General features: G+C 35.5%; 1 protein-coding gene across 1 annotated transcript in view; it reads right to left on the reverse strand.

Moving 5' to 3' along the window:
- The window catches only part of FER (FER tyrosine kinase), a 166,161-nt gene that overhangs the window by 18,953 nt on the left and 124,842 nt on the right, over positions 1-22,366 (reverse strand). Inside the window, exon 17 of the mRNA XM_080636602.1 lies at positions 16,887-17,010. Coding sequence (XP_080492728.1) covers positions 16,887-17,010 — 124 coding nt within the window. The remainder of the gene's footprint in view (positions 1-16,886; positions 17,011-22,366) is intronic.

Here is a 22,366-nt window from a genome sequence, read left to right on the forward strand (position 1 = left end):
AACAAAATGCACAGAAACTGGTAAGTAAATTTAAGACAGCTTTTACAATAAATTTAATAATGGGCAGACCAACAAAATTTCAAATGCAATTTGTGACACAAGCTGCTCATTTCTGTACAGAAAAGTACTACACATGTTGCCATGTGGGTACAGGTAGGTTCCTAAAAAGTCAGATGTCGGAATTTTAAATCACTGCTATATTGCCTATATTATTTGCCTCAAAACCTGAATCACCTGCATCGTCATGGTATTGTGACGCCTCTCCTTTCAAAAATATTGAACTTTCCTACTACCAAAATCATGCCATTTATGGAATCACAGCATAAATATTAAAACTCTAGGCCATTCAAAAACAGCTGGTGAGAGATGTGGTTGTAATTTCATGAATTTGCACTGTCAATTTGAATACAAGACTGATCAAAACCTACAGAAAATTCAGTAATTGTGCACTGACAGACAGTCCTTGTAGTACATCAGGGACTGACGAGACCTCATCATCAGCATTATTTGCAAGGAGGTGATGAAATAGGAACTTCAAAGATGAGGGTTTTAATTTTAACTATTTTGAATTTTAATTTATTTAATACCAGAGCGCATTCAAAAGGTCATTGATATTATAAGGTAAGACAAGCACCATAATCCTTAAAACAAAGGCTTCCACATAGGCCAGTTGGAGGCCAGTAATTAGCAGTGGTAAAATGGGTCGATACTGGGTCTGATTCTCCTGAACATCATTAATGATTTGGATGATGGGGTAAAGTGCACCCTCACCCTCAGGAAGTTTGCTATGCCTCCTTTCACCAGGCAAGGCATTAACTTCCTGACAGTTCTTACTGGTAGCAAATGTTCTATTCCTCTGCACAGCTTAGCTCTGCTGTCTTCTTTTCCAATATAAAAAATTTATGTACTCCTGATCACAGGGTTACAGGAGATAGGAAATATTTTGCCTGACTGTTGTAACAAAACATGTCTGCAATCTTAACCATGACAAAGTAATTGTAGTAATACAGTATCATCAAAGGTAATCATAATTATTTATAACTTTGACTTGGGAACATGACTTTCTCCTGCTCATTAACACCATTTCCTACAATTATTCTATGTATAAACAGGAGAGGTCTCAGGGCTTCCACAGTTTGAGGAAGCAAAACAAATAAAAATGGAAAAAAATTATAGAAAATAAAAGGAAGGGCAGCACCAATGGTAAAAATCGAGTAAGTAAGTACAAGTTAAAAGCAGGAAGTCAAGTATTATTGTTATTATGAAGCTATTTATAAGGCAAGGAACAAAAGAAATAACAAATTAAATTATTCAGAACAATTAGAAGAGTAGAGCTATGAACTGGAAATGACGATACACGTTTTTAGTATTTCTCCATGGGCTTTAAAAGTATGTTAGTATGTTAGTGACATAGTATGTGGAATCATAGATAAAGAAGTAACATTCACTAGCTTTTCTTAAAGGTAAAAAGAATAAAACCAAGTCCATAGAAGTGTGCATATTAAACCAAAAAGAAAGGTTAGGTAATTGGGAAGGGATATTAAGTGATCTTGTCACACATAATTTTTAAATATTTATCTCATATGCGTTATAAAGGAAAACATGCCAGCTAACATTGCAGTTCAACGTAATATGAAAGCTGTATGTATGTACAAAACCTCTAAACTCCACCTATTGCAATTAAATAGAACTGAATCATAAACTGAGGACGTTACAGGAATTCTTTCCATTCATCCCAGAACCATCTTTTATTTACAAAAGAACAAACACTTCCAAAACAAGTATCTAATGTATAAAATGCTTGAGACATTTTGAAGAACAGCAATAATTTTAATAGGGACCAGAGATCAAATTTTAGTCTTTCATACCTTATGAGGTAGGCAATGGTAGTGCTTTCACTTAAAATCCTCTTTAATTTTTACCCTGAAAAATTTGGGGTTTTGATTTGTAAGGAATTGATAACTGATAAATGCTGAATATTCAGTTGATCCCACAGTTCTATATGCCCACATGAAGCACTTTCTCTTCCATTTTTTGTTAGATGGCTCTCACTACAGAAACTGGGCATTTGTCAAAGTGATGCAGGTATCTATCGGAGTACTGAGACATCCTTTCCACAACAGACTGTGCAAACTTTTAATTATTTTTTTCTTTCATGGTTTCTAAAATTTATAATCCCATGGCGATGGTGGCATGTCCATCTGGAAAGCCTGAGATCAATTCCATTATCTAGTGACATTAAAATTATTAACACTCTTCCTCAACTGCAGCTATCACGCTACAAATCAAAAGATCTGGAGACAGATTTCATGCATTCACTTTTTAATTTTACCCTTCTAGCCTTTTTCTGTGGATTTTGTAATCACACTACTGGTGAAAAGATTTGCCTGTTTCTCCTGCATCTCTGTTTCTTTGAAAAATGTTTAGCTAAAGTACATGGAATTTTTAGGGGAGAAAGGGGTAAACTGCAGCTGGGGCTACACCACTGTGGTGTGTGTGAAATAGTTTACGTAATACACTGTTTCTACAGGACTAAAGTTCTATGTCGTTTGGATATGCAAGTCAACTGTAAGTAGGACTGCTTAAAGCATCACTAAAGCTAGATTTAATGATGAAAACAACCCCCCAGAAAGAAACCCCCAGTCTCGAGCTCACAACAGAGAAGAAAGTCTGAAAAAGATGAGGTTGGAATATTAACAGATAATGAAGTTGGCATTGTGAGCCAAATCTTCCTATGTATAAATAAAAAACGAAAAAAAAGAGTACTTTGTGTACAGTTAAAACACTCCATGTCTCTTTCTTAACTAATTATTTCATGCAAATGTAAACCACAGTGTGAAATCCAATCCTGGTTCTACTGAAGTTAACTAACTTAATGGAATTAGGATTTCAACCGCTGTTTTTAAGCTGAATTTGTTCAAACATTTGACCACTTTTTTCCAACTTTGTTCAGTTTTTCTAAAAGCAGATACAGAGAAATTATGCACAACTGCTCCGCATATTAATTACCACGGGAGTGACACACAGAAAAGTGGGACCTAAGAATTGCTCTGGTGACAGGACAAAGTAAATTTCCTTCTCCCATAAAGAATAAAAATATCAGCTTCTATTAGAAGCACGTAGTTAGTGTTTATTGGCTGCACCAATAGCAACTATGGCAACTAGCATCATAAGAAAAGAAACATATTCTCCATATCTATATTCTAGTTTTCCCTAGCTTGGATCACACTTGCTTTATGCACTCCCTTCCATATACACAAATACAGACTCCTAAGTGATACAATATTCAGCTTCTGTTTTGAAAATATTTTTATTAGATCAACTAATAATTAAATCATTTTACTGTTTTTACTATTCACAATGCAATTTGTTAACTTTATTGGATAATTTAAATCAAGCATTTTTATCCTTTGCATTTTCATTATTCAGCTTTCTCTGTCCATCAGTTTTGCCTATACTTTCGGTTTTTTCCCCAAGTTAGTACATTATTTGCCACTTTCTAATATCAGTGTCCAAGAGCTGCATGCAGTGTTCTGTTAACTGTATCTCACTGCTCTCTTACAGACTTTTTTCTACTGATTTCTAGTATGTGGAAAACTATAGCACCTCTCTAAGTATCTCTGTAGAAGAGATACAGATGATACAATATACTAGATATGAAATTAATTTGTCTTGAATATACATAGAAGAAACATAGAAGCAGCATACAATTCATCAGTGAAATGAAATTTGTGTCTATAGGCCAGAATCTCTGGGGAAATATCTGAACAATATTTCAAGGTTTGGTTTTTTTTAATATTAAGTCAAGTAGCTGCAGATAGCAACTTAGTTTATGGAGATCTGAATCATGTCCAACAGTACCTCCACATTAGCAAATAATTCAGTGCAAGAGAAGCAGATAAACATACTGAAGAAGCCGGTGCAGAGGCTCCTCCAATTTCCATTACATGCAGCTACAGAGGTTAACTTGGGATTAGATGTAGTCTGGTTTTGTGTGTCAAACATGGTCTTACACTGTGTGCAGCAAAGCTATCATACAAATTTTGGCTTCCTCAACTGCAGGCTTCTTTAGGGAGCATGATGTTTTCCTTTCCCCTATCCCATGCCAATGTCAGCAGCACATGTCACATCAGAACCCGTAACTGTTGCTCACAGAAGACTCCCCATTATTTCTGCTCATCTTCATAGCAGTTTTGAGTTATGTCATTGCTCCTGATGACTATCGTAACTTCCAGCACCATGTTTACACAACATCTACTGCAAGGGGTTCAAAACATTAGTAGAGGTAAACAACGTAGTTTTAAAGTATAGGTTAAAACAATCATAGAAAAATACTGGCTCATTGTCAAATATAAGAGATTACCAAGTACTATATCAATTGCTACAAAATACTCCCCAAAAGGAAGCTGAAGCACCTCAATTTAATAGCTACTTGATAGTTAAAAAAAAAAAAATCAAGAATTGCCTGTTTAAGAAAGAAGTATGTCTTTGTATTGACACAGACAAATCTTTCAGAACTTTTACAGTCTTCTAAGCATTCTGCCTGCCTAACTCTTTCTGGAGGTTACAATGCTCTCTGGTGGTAGGAAAGATGGTTATTTACTTGCAAACAACAACTAGTTCCAATTTACAACTGAAGTTCAGCTGTGTTATAGAAGAATAATGAAATATGCAGAAGTTAAACCTTTTGAAACTAAAATACCTTAATACATAACCAGGATAAATAAGTACACCTGTAACCACAGTAATATTATTTCACACTTGAGTTCAGCTAAAATAAGACAACAGCAGCATGGGAGACCCTGTCATCTGTTTATGATACTCAGAATTTCCATTCAGGAGCATGATAAACCCTCGTCATTTCAACCTGAGAGATATCAAACACGTATCTATGACTACATTTTTTTTTTTAATCTAAATTACAATAGCTCCCATAAGGATTAATTGCAATACAAAAGGGAGGCAAGTCAAGAAAATTATGAGAGAGTAGAACTTTATGATTCCATTCATGAGCCTGCAAGGAGGATAAGAAACTAGTGCAGATAATTATGTGCAAGAGAGGATGGTCTGCAAAAGCAGTAATGGGAAGAAAGGGTGGCTTCCTTGAAGGGAATGATAAGTCAGGAAGGTTTATGATACCAAACAGGAAGAACAGTCAGTTCATTTGGTACTGAACTGGAATGGAGATGTTTATAAACAACTAAGTAATATTAATAGCAGGAAAGTTTAGAACCTCCTTATTTAAGAATTTTAAGCTTACTCCTCAAAAATCAATCTCCAAAATCCTGCCCAGAAATTACTTCAAAAGCAGGAAGCCTTTTGAATGAAGTATTTTTACTTACTCTGTGATCCTAACTCCTATATATAGCTTTTTAAAACTGGGACTTGGCCCTTATTTCACTGATCTATTTTTATTTCCCAAAACCCATGAGACTTGATGAAGTATCTGACATCCAGCTTTGCCAGGAGCTTTTTCTGTTAGGCTTGAGTGACTCAGCTTAAATCTGCGAACAACAAAATACTGTAACATTGATTCAACAATTCTTACAGCTCTATGCACCTTGATGATCTCTGTCAATCTTCCAAATCAGTTAACATGCCGATAAGGCTTTCTTCACTGTACACTGCCTTACATAAGGGATTTTGAAATAGCCTTTGACAATGAGACAAGAAGTCCCTATTTCAATCAATATTGCTAGTGATTTAAAAATATTTCATAAAAGCATATCTCTGAACTTTAATTCTGCCAAACAAGATAGAAAAAGGCTGAGAATTACAGAGCAATGACAAAAAGTGAACGTAACATGCACTTAGCATACAGTATGTCTTATTCCACTAGTTCTCAGCTACTGTGATTCCTTTAAAATGCATTAGGTCAGAATATTTTTGTGAGCAGTATCTATCAGAACTGAATTTACCTTCCAACTGGTCTGATCATGCATAACTTCACCTAAGTTTCTCTCAGCTTTATGAGAAAAATATCTTGATTCTCAAAGATTAACAATAAACTGGGAAGCAAATTTCTTTGGTATGTAGAACTACATGCCATCTATTATCATACAGAAGCAATATATTCTCTAAACCATAGTATTTTCAGTTGCATTAACTTTAAAACTGATTTCTTTCATGAAAGCACACTAAACCCCATTTTACATTGCTCTTTCAGCTGATTTTGCTATGTACACAGCAACACACCTATGGTGAATATGATACTTCAGCAGAAGAACTACAGGTATGTGAGCCTTGGAGGCATTTCTTAAAAACCTCCTCAGAAACTGAAAGAATTACAGTAGAGTAAGGTATATCATCAGTAGTACTATCTGAAAAAAATAGTGGATAAACATTTTGTCAAATCCACAAAACAGGTGTAACGTAGTATTACTGCTTATACAAATATTTATGTATGTGTGTATAAAAATTAGAAAAGGGAAATACGTTTATTTTCCTCAGGAAAGCAATTTGGGAATTTATTACTCATTATCATTGACACACAGCCGAAGATTTTTCTATTAAAATCGAAGTAGTTTCCTGTCTAAGACAACTGGAGCACATTCCTCTTCAGAATGGCAAGAATCAGTACCAGGAAGCTAATAAAATATTGAACCAACACATGGTATCTCTGTGCAACATATACTTCCTTTTCTAGAAACACTAATGAGAATTTTCTGCTGTAAGAAAGTAAACAGCAAAAGTTCTACACCCTAAGGAAAACAAAACAAGCAATCTTTGGGTTTACTAAACAAATGTTGAAACACACGCTACGGTCAATAGTCTCTGCTCAAAGAACTGCCCTGTACCTCATTTCTAAAATGACTGGCTTTTAGTTGAATGCATTCTTCCTTTCCTCCCCGATCTATCTTCTGCTTTTGTCTTATCCTATCTTCTAACTCATTGCTTATCACCTACCACTAATGCCACCTTTAGCCACTGCAAAAATGAAATCCTGCAGTTCATCTTTCTTTTTGGTACACATTATCAAAAAATATAGTTTAAAAATGTTGTGGAAATACCAGCAGTGGTATAGTCAGCCAAAGACATGACCTGGATCTCCTGGTTCTGAAGTATTTGATACCTGATGGTATCTGATGAGGGGGTGTTTGAACTTTCTGGGTAGATTTCATATGAAACTTGGAAATCCAAAAAAAGACAGTAAATGAGAAGAATTACTGCTGTAGCTTCATGGCAATGACTACAGTGACTACTGGCATGGCATGGCTTAACCCCAGCCGGTAACTCAGGACCACAGAGCCATCTGCTCACACCGCACCCTTCCCTCCTCTCTGGCTAGGATGAGCAGGAGAACTGAAGGAACTCAAACCCCATGGGTTGAGATAAGAACAGCTTAATAACTAACATACAATATACTACTATTACCACCAATAATAACAATCATAATGGAAATAACAAGGGGAGAGAATAAAACTAAAAGGGGAAGGGAAAAGAAAACAATAAACACAAGTGATGCACAATACAATTGCTCACCACCAACCAATACCCAGCTCAGCCCAAGCAGCGATCTGCCCCTCTGAGTAACTCCCTCCAGTTTATATACTGGGCATGACGTGCTGTGGTATGGAATACCCCTTTGGCTAGTTCAGGTCAGGTGTCCTGCCTCTGCTTCCTCCCAGCTTCTTGCACCCCTCCTCACTGTCAGAGCATGACAGACTGAAAAGTCCTTGATCAGGGTAAGTGCTACCGAGCAACTAAAACATCAGTGTATTCTCAGCATTGTTCTCCAACTGAAGCCAAAAGCCAGCACTGTGACAGCTACTGGGAAGAAAATTAACTCTATCCCAGACGAAATCAGGACACATGTATCTGAAGGGGGGCTATAGGGATGCTGGGGAGGGACCATTCATTAGGGACTGCAGTGATAAAGGGCAACGGGTTAAAACTTAAACAGGGGCAGTTTAGATTGGATATAAGGAAGAAGTTCTTTACTGGAAGGATGGTGAGGCACTGGAATGGGTTGCCCAAGGAAGTTGTGAATGCTCCATCCTTGGCGGCGTCCAAGTCCAGCTTGGACAGAGCCTTGGGTGACATGTTTAGTGTGAGGTGTCCCTGCTCATGGCAGGGGGGTTGGAATTAGATGATCTTAAGGTCCTTTCCAACCCTAACTATTCTATGATTCTATGTATTGAAGTATGGAAAAGCAGTCATTATCATCTAAGGCCCAACTTCTTATCCAGTTGAATTCACTGACAATTTTTCTGTGGAATTCAGCATGGCAAGTTGTGTTTAATGGAGTTAGGTAAACACACAACACTGGTTTTCCAATGTCTCTTGCTCTGAGACTTTGGTATGTGGGATCAGTTCATTTTTCACTACAATTTTATAGTAAAATTCTTGAAAGATGGTAAGTAAACCACTATTTTAAATAACCAGATAGCCATTGATAACAAATTAATTTACTTCTAATTTGTGGAATAAAACTTAATCTGCCCCTAAAAAGTTGCAGCTCTTCATTTACTATTGAATTTCAATGGGAAGTTAGGACCCTCGGTTGAATAATGATTTCTCTTGATATCTCTTCACACTTTCATGCTCACACCTTAACATTTTCTCCCAATTATTATTACTAAAGTTACAATGTTCACCATGTATCACTTAAAAATTATTTAAAAAGCCCTGTTTAAGGAATAGACATATACTTCAAGAAAGTGGATAACAGAGCTGATCCCGAAGGAGTATGTAAATGTTTACACTGTTAAACATTAGGTGCATTTTCCTCTCTGGAAGACATTAGGGAATTTGAAATGTATTTGCAAATTATGTCATTTGCTTCACAAATATACTATACACAAACTGTCAAAATCTGGAGAAACACATCTAATAGCATACTGGAACTTCTTGTTCTTCCTCTTTAAAGTTCCATAGTAAGAAACAGATATTTAAACCCTTGTTCAGTAATGAAAGCTAAGAGAACATGGAACTGTTAAAAATGAATCACCTGAAACTAAAAAGAAGATATGAAGTGGAGCTGTCTACATGCAATAGTAACCTAATTAGTATCGCACACATATTTAAAGTAAATAATCCCTTTTCTGTGCATGCTTCTGCATAAAGTATATAGGTATGTCCTTTGACAACAGTTCCAGAGTACATGCTTATTGACCCTGTACAACACAAGACAGAAAATTCACAGACTGTGAACTTCAGGCATCTTATTTCTCTAAACAGCAGATGTCACTAAGCTTTTTACTTTTACCACAGAAATTAATTACATTTCATCCATTATTCTCCACTGCAACAGGACTATGCAAGTAGGGAGAACATTGTTTATATTATGTAGGAATTAGCTTTTGACACTTAAATTTCTCCCCACTGTATAAACCCACTGATTTTTCTAATGCAACTTTGTTTTGGTGTTACACACAACAAGAACAGCTGTCTCACAAGCATAAAATAGATACACTTCTAAAAGAACAGATCATGTAACTAGATGCATTATATAAACTATTTACTACAGCATCTCAGATTATCCTGAAGACACACTTTGTATTACCCTTTTGGACCCTCTGATGAGCCTTGAGACCCAAACATGAAAAATCTCAAACATGTAAGAGCACAAATACCAGGTAGCTACTACGACAGCTGTGTTTTACCTATGCTGTAACAAGGACAAGTAGTATTTTCTTCCTAATAAATTTTCCTTTTGCAATTTTTTTTCTCATTCTCAGCCAAGGTATGCTATAAAACCTGGAAAAGTAAGGACAATGGAAAGGTACAAAATCTCAGAATGAGAAGCCCTGGACCACCAGAAAGTAAAGAAACATTAAAAGTGGGTTTAGGCTTATTTTCTCACAAAATATTATCCTAAAATTTGCACTCTTCCTTTCCTTTTACATTTGTATACAATGTAAACAATGTGTACTCCTTGGCAAGGATTTTGCGTTCTTTCTTCATGATGTCAAATTACCTTCCCATCCTGCGTGCCCAGGAACCCAGCTCCATGCTTAGTCGCACTCCTTCCCACAAATGCCTGGGCAAATGCCTGGAGAGTTTCATCACCTCCCATCTGTAAACTGCTCCTATAGCTCCCTCCCCACCACCCTCCCCCCAACATTCTGATTGTAGAGATTATATCCCAGTGATTTTCAGTCATGTCATCATTCAGGCATCAAGGTCCATGAACAAGGAAAGCTGACCAGTTCATTAGAATAAGGATATGATTATATGAGTGTAATTCTTTAAAATCAGTTAATACTGCAAAATATTTAATTTACAAATGAACTTGGATACCATGATAATATTACACTACTAATTCAATATTATGACTTTATATTCATTAATCTCCTCATATTACATTAGGTAAATTTTGATCTGTCAGTGTGTCCATGAATGCACTGAATGGAAAATCCAAAGTTATGATCTCCTACCCCTCTCCTCACTCCCTTCTCGCCCCCCCCTCCCCCCCCATATCAATAAATCCTTAGTTAGCACCATGAATTTTCAAGAAAACAAGAATGGTTTTTGGTAGTGTAAAAAATGGGTGTTTTCAGCTACAGATACTAACTCTTGAAGGTCATTCATTTCAATGCAGTTCAGTTCAGAATGAGGCAAAAGATGTTCCCAGTTAAGCAGTATGTAATATCTTACATCCAATATAAATCCAGTGACTGTCATTATCAGTTTTCACATGGCAAACAATGCTTTCTTTAATGAAAAGACAGAGCAGAGAGGCCAAGAAACTCTAGTGGCCATGGAAACCCTGAAATCTAAGGAAGTCTTTTATATCATCACATATATTTTTATTGCACTAGTTTATGGTCAATATGGATATTACATTTTTTTTAAAATAACTAGGTCTACAAAATAAGTCTGCAATAATATGCTAAAGAATTTATTTCTATCTTTAGTTTAACTCTATGCGACATTTTATCATCACCCTAAGTGACATACTGAAATTATCAGAGCTCTGAAATACTTCAATATTTTCCCCATTTTACAGGGAACACATAAAGGATGATATTCAAGCACAAGCTGAATAGGTAGCACTGGGGAAAGTTTACTGTAAAATTAAAATATCAACCTCATTGAAAACTTCAGCTGTCACTTCAAAGCATTAACACGAAGAACCATGTTTGGCTGATCATGCTAGATTACCTCTGGTCCCATTCAGCTGATACACAGACTGTTTATTAGCTTGATATCAGATTAAATCTAAAGGAAATTTCAATTAAATAAGATTAAATGTTATAACTGCCTTATCACAAGAAAATTCAGTCATGGCAAGAAAAACTTAATTTCCCTCTATTTATTTCATATGAAGTAACTGCAGTTTGCCATTCCAAACTGAGAAACATCCTACACTAAATTTGCCTCTGGGAACTATTAATTACTAATACTAGCCTCAGAACGACCAGAGTTAAACTACAACTTTGTTTTGCACTTGTAGGAATAGATGCCTTATAATTTAATATTTAAAAAGAAGAGTAACAAATGGTAGAGATAACTGGTGATGCAAATTCCCAATAGCAAAAAAATCTGTCCTAATAGCAGTTCAATAAAGTAATGTGCTATTCTTAATTAAAAAAAAAAAAGACACCAGAATTTCCAGTTCCATCATTAATGTGTTGATCATTAAGTTAACATAACCATATGTATAATCTACTCCTTATTTATGTAATGCAAAACACCAAAAATCTCCAATTCAGAAATATATCTCCTATATATTGTGATCACTGACCCCTCTGGTAACAGGTCTGCATCAAGCGCAATTCAGGAATATATGAAAGATAGCATGGTCTTACTGAGATAGCATATGTTGAGATTTACAGTAAACGAAAGTGTATTCAGACATTTCTTATATCATATTCTGACCATCCAAATCCATGCATCTGCTACTCTAATTAGAAGTCTTCTGCAGCTGTGGCAAAGCTAAATCTGAGATACTAATCTGCTTATAAGAGAGGTCATGGGGAATTTCAACTAAGGCACACAAGGAGAAGCAGTATCAACCTCTGCAACAAATACACAGTTTGCAAGGAAAAAAGTCATCACTCTCCCTTTTAAAATCTTTTGTTATTCATCCATTCCAGTAGCTTAGGTAAACAGATAACAGATTAGAAGGCAGCTCACTTTTTATTGAGCAGTTCTTCATCATAGTTCATATCCACTTACATTACAGCAATGCTTAGAATTCAATAATATCTCTAATTAATTATAATGAGTTTAAAGTATACAATAGCAATAGTATTTAATGCAGTGGTAGTAATATTTAATGGGTTTGGATATTTACGTTTTCCCTAGTTTTTTTTCCTTAATACTGTCAGATCAGAATCATACAAGCTCATTGAAGAAGAAAAATAATCATGTTGCTCAAATAAGATTTCAGACAACCAGAAGTACCAATTCAGAAGTGATTCAACTCAAATTGTAAATGCACTTCTCTAGAATCAATCTACATTTACCAATATGACAGTGGAGATGGCTGTAAGTTGCAGAAAAAAATCCCTTGAAAATCTATTTTTAAATGGAGAAACCTGGGATAGAATACCATAATATATTCCTATATGAAAAAATAATTTCCTGGAGTGTTTGAAAGCACTGATGCATTTGTATTGATAAATATGGTCCAGAATTGAGTTTAGATACCCACTGAGAAAAAACGGATCTTCTGCAGACCAACTACCTTAACCTCTGTGCACCTCGGAGCACAGAGACAGACTGTCAACTTCAAGAGTCCTCGTCCAGTGTGCTGTACAGCTGACTTTCTGGGCTGCAAGCACACACTGCTGGGTCATGTCCAATCTTTCATACAGCAGGATCCCCAGGTTCTTCTCCACAGGGCTACTCTTAATCCATTAATCCCCTGGTCTGTCTTGATACTGGGCATTGATCTGACACAGATGCAGGATCTTGCACTTGGCCTTGTTGAACCTCGTGAAGTGCACATTAAATTATTAATAAAAAAACCCAAACCCAAAGCCCTGGTTCTTAATGTATTTGTAAAAGCTCTTAAAAACGCTAAAAATCAATCTACTTCTCAAGTAAAGCATAAACTGTGTGCAGATCACTATCAAGGAGCACAGTAGCTAACAGAAAAAAAAAATAAAATTCTGCCAATTTCAGTTAGGTTTATATATGCATTACCTGTAGACAAAGCTGCAACACAATTTTCCACACAGAGATATTTTTAGGACCTAACTGTATTTTTGATTTTGAAAGGTTGTCCTAACTATCAGATGATAAAACCAGAATAAATCCTACTCAAAATTGCTTCTCTCAATATTAGAATATTTTTCCAATTGACTTCTACCATAATATGAATTATTTTCTTTACAAAATGATGGTGGTAAAGAGAGGTGAAAATAAAACAAACAATAGATATGTCCAAATTCTCTGAATCAGGTAGCTGCAGCTTCTCTCTTATACTCCTACAGACTGGTTTGGAAACTAAACATAAATTATGAACAACTGCATTCATCATATGCAAATCAAATACTGGAAAATATACCCATAAATGCTTATTGAACCAACTGAAATTATCACATCTCCATCTTTATCTTCTCCTTCTAATTAACAGAAAAAATGGAACTATCTAAACAATGTCATATGGTAAAAATGAAAAGCGAGAAACAATTCTTCAACCTCATGTTAATTAAATGGAGATGAAATGATTACATTCTTCTGTATATATTCAACTAGTCTTTTTATTACTTTTAATAACATCTTTTCATGCAGCTTTTTTCTTCTTTTTTTTTCATTTAAGCTCACTCATTTCTGCTCTTTAAACAGAACAAAGAGAGAGCAAAGAACAAGTGATATCTTGATGCTTGAGGAGTGAAAATGTGGATCAAATAATCACTCACATGTATTAAGCATTCTAACTCTGACAAATTTTCACTTTAGATTTCTAACTACTGAAACACTGTAGCACACAGGAAAATAGAAAAGAAAGAGCAGATTAGGTGTTGCACTGGCTTCAGTACTGAAAGGCTAAGTTAGTATTTTACTCAAATAGCAATTTCAGAAAGCTAGTATAGATTTAGGTAGAATTTTAGAATATAAGGGCTAAGTATAGCTAGTATACTTAGTACATATATAGTATATACTTAGTATATATGAGTATAGCGGCTACAACTAAAAAGTGGCATTAAAAATAACTTTCTAAGACTGATGAGCAGCCTTTAGTTTCACATTAACAAGAAGCCAAACGCACTAAATTACAGCCACCTAAACTACCAAAAACATATAAGGATTCTGAAAACAATCTGTAAAAGAAGAAATAGAATACTACAGAAAAGCAACAGCATGAAGCAAAACAATTTTGTTTTGCTGCAACCTACATAATAGAAACTATTTCTAATTACATATTACCCATCCTTCTTAACATTAATCAAAGTAACCAAAGCCTATGACCTTCAAACAAAATAAAAAACATTCCACTGCTTAGTCCATTCGCTTACATCTTTACCTGAAAACCACTTTCAGTTTATGAAGTTTCTGACAAAAAAAAGAACAAGTTTATTGTTCTTTCAAAAAATAACTACTATTTTAACATAATGCTAAATCTTCTTCCTACTACAAACTGATTTTTTCCATTCTAATCTACCTGCTGTCAACATTAAATGTACCCATTTCTAATTTGCCTTACCTGACCTAAAAAGGAGGAAACAAGGCCTCCCAAATTCTTTGTATAGATCACGCAGTCACACAGCTGCACCTTCAGTGCCTGCATAAGAAGGGGCTGAATCTCCAGTGGGGTTCTGAGTTCTGAACGCCTGGAGCTTGCTTACACAGCATGAAACTGTTTGATTTTCCCCTGCTAGCCTGTCATTCCCTTGTTTTATCTACAGCACAGCACCAAGAGTGTTGTTCCCATCACTGCGCAACATGTTCAAAATACCCAGCAAGCAACAGATGTTTAGTGCTTCTGTGGCACGCAGCATTTCCAGACAAATGCATGTCCAGCCACCCCTTCTCTGGAAGCCAAGAAATCAAGGATAAATGCTCAGACACTGCAAACAGGGGAACAGACCTAGAAAAATGTGCATGTTAATCCCACTGAAGTGCAGTTTAGCCTTTGGTAAAATTCAGTTTAAAAATTCAAGAGTGACTTTGTTTTTTTGGGAAGCATTTGCCAATTAACCTGTATTAGCAATTCAAAAAACCTCTCACTCAGAAGTCCCTCTAAAATTTCTGCTGAAATCATTTATTTTAGCAGAAATTTTAGGTTGCTGTCCTGATTCAGAAATTTTCATTATATTTACCTATCAAATTCAGAAGAATTAGCTCATAAATATAATAAACATATATTATGGCCAACCACATAAAACTGGAAATAATCCTGAATATTCTAGAAAGTAAGATTGATAAAATAATACTGGAAATGCATATTTTGATTTATTAACCTGTGAGTTTCATAAAAGTAAGCCATTTTCCTGAAGTCACTCTTTGCTTGATTGGTTGCACTTCAAAATCGTATCTTTCTTCCGGATAGGTCTACTAAAAATTTCGTTTCTTCCATTAAGGAAAGTGGTAGCTGTCTCTGATAACCTCATATGACAATCTGTGATAAGAATAAACAAATTTTGTGAAGATTCTGAAAGCTAAAAAGTAAACACGGTGAAAGAACTCTTTCCCTACTTGTACTACAGTATGTATAACCCAGGCTGCGTGCGTTGGCAGGTCTATGGCACTAATGAAACAGATCAGACTATAAGTCTGTTTCCTGACTTGAGATCTGTATGACATTTGTATTTAGCTTTCTAACTGAAAGCAATGAAACAATTAAATCTTCATATAGTAAGACACTGCTACATATATCTTCTCTCTGAAATATATTGTCTGAATCACTATCAGCTTTTTAAACATACCTTAAGAATAGCTGGTCCTATTATTCACTGCTAAAACCAAGTGTGCCTTTCAGAGCTGCATTGAAGCCACATTGTGATCTACAGCCATTAGAACAGTACTAATTCACACAGACATGCAGAGATACCTTCTTCCCAGAATTAAATAAAAAAAGAGGGGAGAGAAGAAGGGAAAGTATTTCTCAAAAAATATTTTTTTGTAAAATTATATTTTGCAAGCATCGCTCTACCATTTAACAAATAAATACTTTACTCTTCCTCAGTAATTACAATGATTAACTAAGACATTAAACAATACATTTCTAATAAATTTTAGCTGTTTGGCAATTATTTTTCCCTCTAGTTTTAACTTCTAAGAACACAGTAGTTCTAAACAGGCACTTCAGGTTTAACACTGATCTGACAGTTACAGAAATTATTAGGCACTGGAATATTTATGTGGCTAGTGTAAATCACTAATGCTGTGGCTTGCTCTGACTTTTTATGCTGTTATTTTCTCAGCAAACAGAGCCAGGCTCTGAAACCCATTCTCCTTTGACACAATGCTGGGACCTTAATCCTACTTTTTGCCATGGTGCTTACAATGTTTTTCTGGGATTTCCCAAAAGGAATATTCCATAGTTTCATATTGTGTGTTTTAGTGTATTTTTTTTTCCTTTTCCGTGCTTCTTTTATATCATGATCTTGCATAAGTTTTCCAATTAACTTGTGTTTCCAAATAATTTTCCAAATTTTGCAAACAGAATAAGATTACTATTCCATTTAAGCTTCCTTAAGTTCAACACACACACACACAAAAAAAAAAAAAGACACAAAAAATATATAAATGACACCTATGATAATACTGTCAGATTTTATAAATAGGTTTTAGGCTCACTGTCAGTGGAAGCATGTTTTTAAAGATAAATCTACTTCTTGACCTGCACGGTTGTGATTGGAAAATTCACTGTTAATAAAAACATAAGAGAATACCACTCAGGTCTCAGATAACAGCATTCATCAGAATGATGCTAAATATGAAACAGACTGAAAATTATAATAGTATGGGGAAAAAAAAATCTTTCTTACCTATGTATACAATTTTTAGATTCGAGATATGCCATACCAGAAGCAGCATCCAATGAAAATTTCACCAACTGTTTGGTTTTTAGATCATCCTTCTTTTTTCTCAAAAAGGACAGGAAATCACCTCCTAGCAAAACAGAGAGATGGACAGTGAGGCACGAGAGAGAGTGTACAGGCATTTACTTCTCTTAGCGGTGCAAAACCAAGCTAAACGCAGCTATTTTCTCAACCCATCAGTTTGAGGTTAGCCTAAGAACAAGAAACTTACCTTCCAAAATGCAGTTTCCTTAATTTCCCTTAAATACTAAGTGCTTAAAGTGAAAATTGCACAGCATATTTCTAATATACTCAAAATCTTCACCAGAGTACATTAAATCCAGACATACATGAAAATTTTTGACAAAATCTAATTTGTGATAAATATAACTAATCACAGAATGTTTGCTGCAGGGGTTTACAAAAATTCTGAATGAAGAGTTTAGGTCCTACTAGTTAGATGAGCGTAATTTTTAGTTGATCATTTGCATGGGTATATCTCAAATTCTATGCTGATGTGTTTGGAGGGCTAACAAATTGTTTTACTTCTCAGGCAGTGTTAACTGCATATCTGACACTCTCAACTGAAGGCAAACAACAGTTGCTGTGACTTCACAGTCTTCTGCCTTGGAGGAACAAAACTACTGTCCTCTTGTCTGAGGAGGAAAGGGGTCAGTATGGAGGATTTCAAAAAAGGCATTTTGTGTTTGCAAAAAAAAGTTTCTGAAAACTAAATTAGGACAAAGATAAGCAGGAGAGACATTATATGTCTGCATATATTATATGGAGACATTATATGGACTGCAATGCCATGTTCTGATTGATATTAACTGTATTACTTTTTCTAGAATAGACTTTATTGTTCCAGACAAAGACAAAAAATTGTAATGGAGCTTTCTACATCACATTATTTATTTATTAGAATGTAGCCAGGCACTGCTCCAGTCTTTGTTTCTCTTCACTTTGCACTGAATTGACCATAGTGATTCTGTTTTGCAAATAGTGCACTCTTACACAATTCTATTTGCTGCCTTCTTATCAACGTGAAAAGACAGTATTAAAAGCTTCATATGGGATTTTCTTAGAAGGTCATTCCTATTTATATTTCATACTGCAAAAATCAAAGAATATTAGAAGTCTGCTGTTGTGAAGTGTAACTGTAATGCCCATCTATTATATTATTATATATTATATAATTATATTATATTATATTATATTATTATATATAATATTATATTGAGTAATTGTAAAATGGATTAGCACCTTAACTGTCAACTGTTTTGTTTATTCTTTTGGCCTGGATTTAGGTATCTTTTAGTACAAATGATCTTGATAGGCTATACAGGCTGTCCCTTAATGAAATTCCCAGAAAATTAACACCTAATAAACTACAGATAACCAGTTTCCATTTTGCTAGATTTCTTTTTTTTTTTTTTTTTTTTTTTGTAAACACAATGATGTTACAGGAAAGCCAGAAAACACTCTGTTTTCACAGAACAGTATAGTTGAGGCTGGCAGTGATCCTCTGGAGGCTGCCTGGTTCAACAGTCTGCTCAAGCAGGGCCCCCTAGAGCTGGGTGCCCAGGACTATTCCCAGATGGCTTTTAAATATCTCCATGCATGGAGATGCCAGAATCTCTCTGTGCCAGTGCTCAGTCACCATCACAGGGAAGTATTGCCTGATGTTCAGGAGGAACTTCTTGTATTTCAGTGTGTGCCTACTTTCTCTCATCCTGTTACAGGGCATGACTGAAAAGAGCCTGGCTCTGTCCTCTTTGCACCCTCCCTGCAGGTATTTATATACATTGATGAGACCTCCTGATCCTTCTCTTCTCCAGGCTGAACAGTCCCAGCTCGCTCAGTCCTGCTCCAGTCCCTTCATCATCTTGGTGGCCCTTTGCTGCACTGTTTCCAATGTGTCCATGTCCGTCTTGTACTTGGGAGCCCAGAACTGAACCCAGTATTAGAGATGTGGCCGCACCACTGCTGAGTAAAGAGGAAAGATCATCTTCCTTGATCTGCTAGCAACACTCCTTCTAATGCAGCCCATAACACAGGATACCATTCACCACGAGGGCACATTGCTGGCCTATGTTCAACCCTTAGTGTCCACCAGGACCTCCAGGTCTCTTTCTGCCAAGCTGCTTCCCAGCTGGGCAGCCCCCAGCGTGTTCTGGTGCCTGTGGCTGTTCCTACCCCTGAGCTGCAGGACTTTACTCTTCACCTTCCTGAACTGCATGAGGTTCCTGTCAGTCCATTTCTCCAGCCTGTCGAGGTCCCTCTGGATGACAGCACAACCCTCTGGTGTATCAGCCCCTCCTCCCAGTTCAGTGTCATCTGCAGACTTGCTGACGGAGCACTCTATCATCCAGGCCATTAATAAAGATGCTGAACAGGCCTGGACACAGTATTGACCCCTGTAGTACACTGCTCTTTAATGACCTTCAGTTTCCTTAATACTTTGATTCCAGTTAAACAGGTGAATAAATTTACCTGATATATTCTTTCTTCAATGACAGATTTCCAGCCATTTTTAAAAAGCGGTGCACATCACAGCAAAACAGTCTCTTTAAGGCATATATAGTCTATTTTTCCATTTGTAAGAGTAACAAAGGGTTTGTATAAACTACGTAATCCAATACTATGGATCATCTAGGTATTTAACTACCAGACTGCCAGAATGCATTTTTCAAGTACAAGGATGAAAGCAAAGGTGAGTGATCTTTTTTATTCACAATGCTAAGAATTGCCCATTTTGGGCCCGCCAGAACCCCTTAGGAACTACTAAAGATAAAGATTTTTAAAATATTAAAAGTTAACCATATGCATTAAAAATTTAGAAATAATACATGTTATAAATTTGTTTCTAATATTCTCAGGCAATCAAATTACGATCCTAATCTTCACCAGTTTGTTTCCGAACAGGATCAAAAGCTGCTCAGTTCCTTACACTAGAATAAGCCAAACTCACAAGAGCAGAAAGCTGTAACTTCCCAGTGCAAGCCTATCATCAGGAAGTGATTTAGACTTGCTAATTTTCAGTATTTGCACTGTATTGAGCTTTTAGAGTTCTGAGCAGAACCAGCACAATATATACCTTGTGCTGTATACAGTGTATTTTATGCCTATCATCAAAACACAGTTTAATAAAATTATCCTAATCTGCCTCAGTCTTAATAGTGAAAAAAGTCAGCAAAAGAACGTTTTCAATAGCAGTTCTGTTTTCTTCTATCTATCCTGGCAGAGAGATGACAAAAAGGTCTTTTAAATACTCTGTTCAGTATTGATTTGAAAGCAGCGTCTGTTGCAGACAAAAGAACAAAGATATATACTTGTATAAGATACATCCTTTTAGGTCAAATCTGATCCTCAAATCAAATCCCTATCATTGTGATATGAACATAGTCTTAACTCTGTCCTTAACTAACAGAATTTTTCTTACTAGTAGATTTTTACTTTTACTGTCTACTGTGGCTAATGTTCCAGGTACTCATCTTCATAGAAAAGCATGCACATGAATACCTTCACTGATGAGTTAAGAGGATTTCACTACAAACCCTTCGGTGTAGAACTATGGCTATGTAATGTCTTTATGTGCTTCTTAAAACATGTTTAAATATAAAAAGCCCTAATTCACTATTTGCAGCACATAGTGTTAGAGCATCATCTCCAATATAGTAGCCATTGATAAAAAAAATAAATAGACCAATTAGACTATGAAATAACTGAAACTAAACTAGATGACTACATACTAGTATTTTCTCTTATACATGAAATCTTGATTGTATTCTACACGGCTACGTGTTATTAGAGTTAATGGCATCCAACACCATCAGGAAATAACGTTTGCTCCAACCACTCTAAGTACTACAGAAATAATTAGACCATTACCGTATTATCACCAAACAGAAACTGACTGCCTGTTGGGGTTTACAGGAGGATAAATAACAGTAAGGAGTGTCTGCCTAATATGATAGAATTATTTTACTAAGTAGATGACAAAATGTAGTACCTAAGCAGAAGCTCCATGAGAGCAGACTCTAGTAATTTGATTCCTGAAAACACCCCTTTATGTATTTCACTGCGAATGTGAACTATTTCTCATTATATGCAGAAATTTTAAGTATAACAATACCACATACCACCAGCTCCTAGTGTTGGCCATACTTTATAGCATAAACTTTATGCTGTATGTTAAACAATATTTTATGGCAATATAAGTTTCATTAATGGTGCACACAAAAGTAAGCTGACGTTTCGCAGGAGAAGAAAAACTATCTGTGAACTATGAGAATAAATCAAAATACAAGAAACACCAATGAAATAATTTCTGACTTTAATGGCATTTATGATCAGCTGTGAGCATATAATTTAGTGTTCTCCTGAGCTGGTGCTCAAAATGGCACCCATCTACTTGTTCTACACAGTCTTGGCATTCTTCTGAATGTCAAGAATTAAAAATAGCTTTGAAATTATGATGCGAAATCTCCCGCTTACTGATTTCTAGACATATAGACATATATTATATATTGTATCTCTATGTGGCATCACACAATTTAAATAATGTTATGAATAATCATTATACAAATATGAATGTGTTAACACAATAGCAATTATTAGAAGTGATATGGAATGATATATAATTATTTACATATAAGTTTTAATAAAGTGGGAGAATTTCCTTTATTAAACAGCCTTGTTAAGCAGCAGTTTGTTTAAAGAATCCAGTTAATTCTTCTTAAATTTATACATGTATTAATCATGAAGATGCAGCATGCTTCTTGGCCATATCACTTAATGGTCACCTAACACAGAGGAGCTCCATGATTCAATATCTGCAATTCTTTTATAAGCTATTATAATATTATTGAAATTACCTTTATCTGCACCTGTGAGTGCAGATATAAATATAAATTTGGGATTCATATGGTGAGTCTTCTGACTAATGTTAAGAAATTTCTCTACTGCCCAGTATCTTAATCCCATATACATTATCAACAAAATAAACCCCAACACAGTTACTTAATACTATGAATTTAAAATAGCAAACATGCATTTGTAGCAACTCTAGAAGATATTTTTTAAAGAAAGTAAGCTATATGACAAACTATTAAAAATTAAAGGTTTAGAAATGCTGAAGCACTCATGGCTTAAAACCATGTGCCTTCACTTTTCAGCTAATGGATCACTTGTATGTAATGCAGTATTTTTCAACTGCGGACAGAGTACTGTTGAAAGATTTAGTTAAGATTTCATTTTTCCTTTAAAGCAAAGCAAATAAAAGTGGAAATGCGTGTCTGTGAAGCTAAGAGATGAAAGAAAAAAACCCCAAAGTTAAAAGAATGGCATACATCGAGAGCCAAGCAGCAACAAAGAAGTAAACACAGAGATGTTGCTTGCAAAGGACTGCAAAGAGGATGACTTTTTAGCAGAAAAACCTGTGATGA

Source organism: Psittacula echo (genome assembly GCF_963264785.1).
Source record: "Psittacula echo genome assembly, chromosome: Z".
NCBI lineage: Eukaryota > Metazoa > Chordata > Aves > Psittaciformes > Psittacidae > Psittacula > Psittacula echo.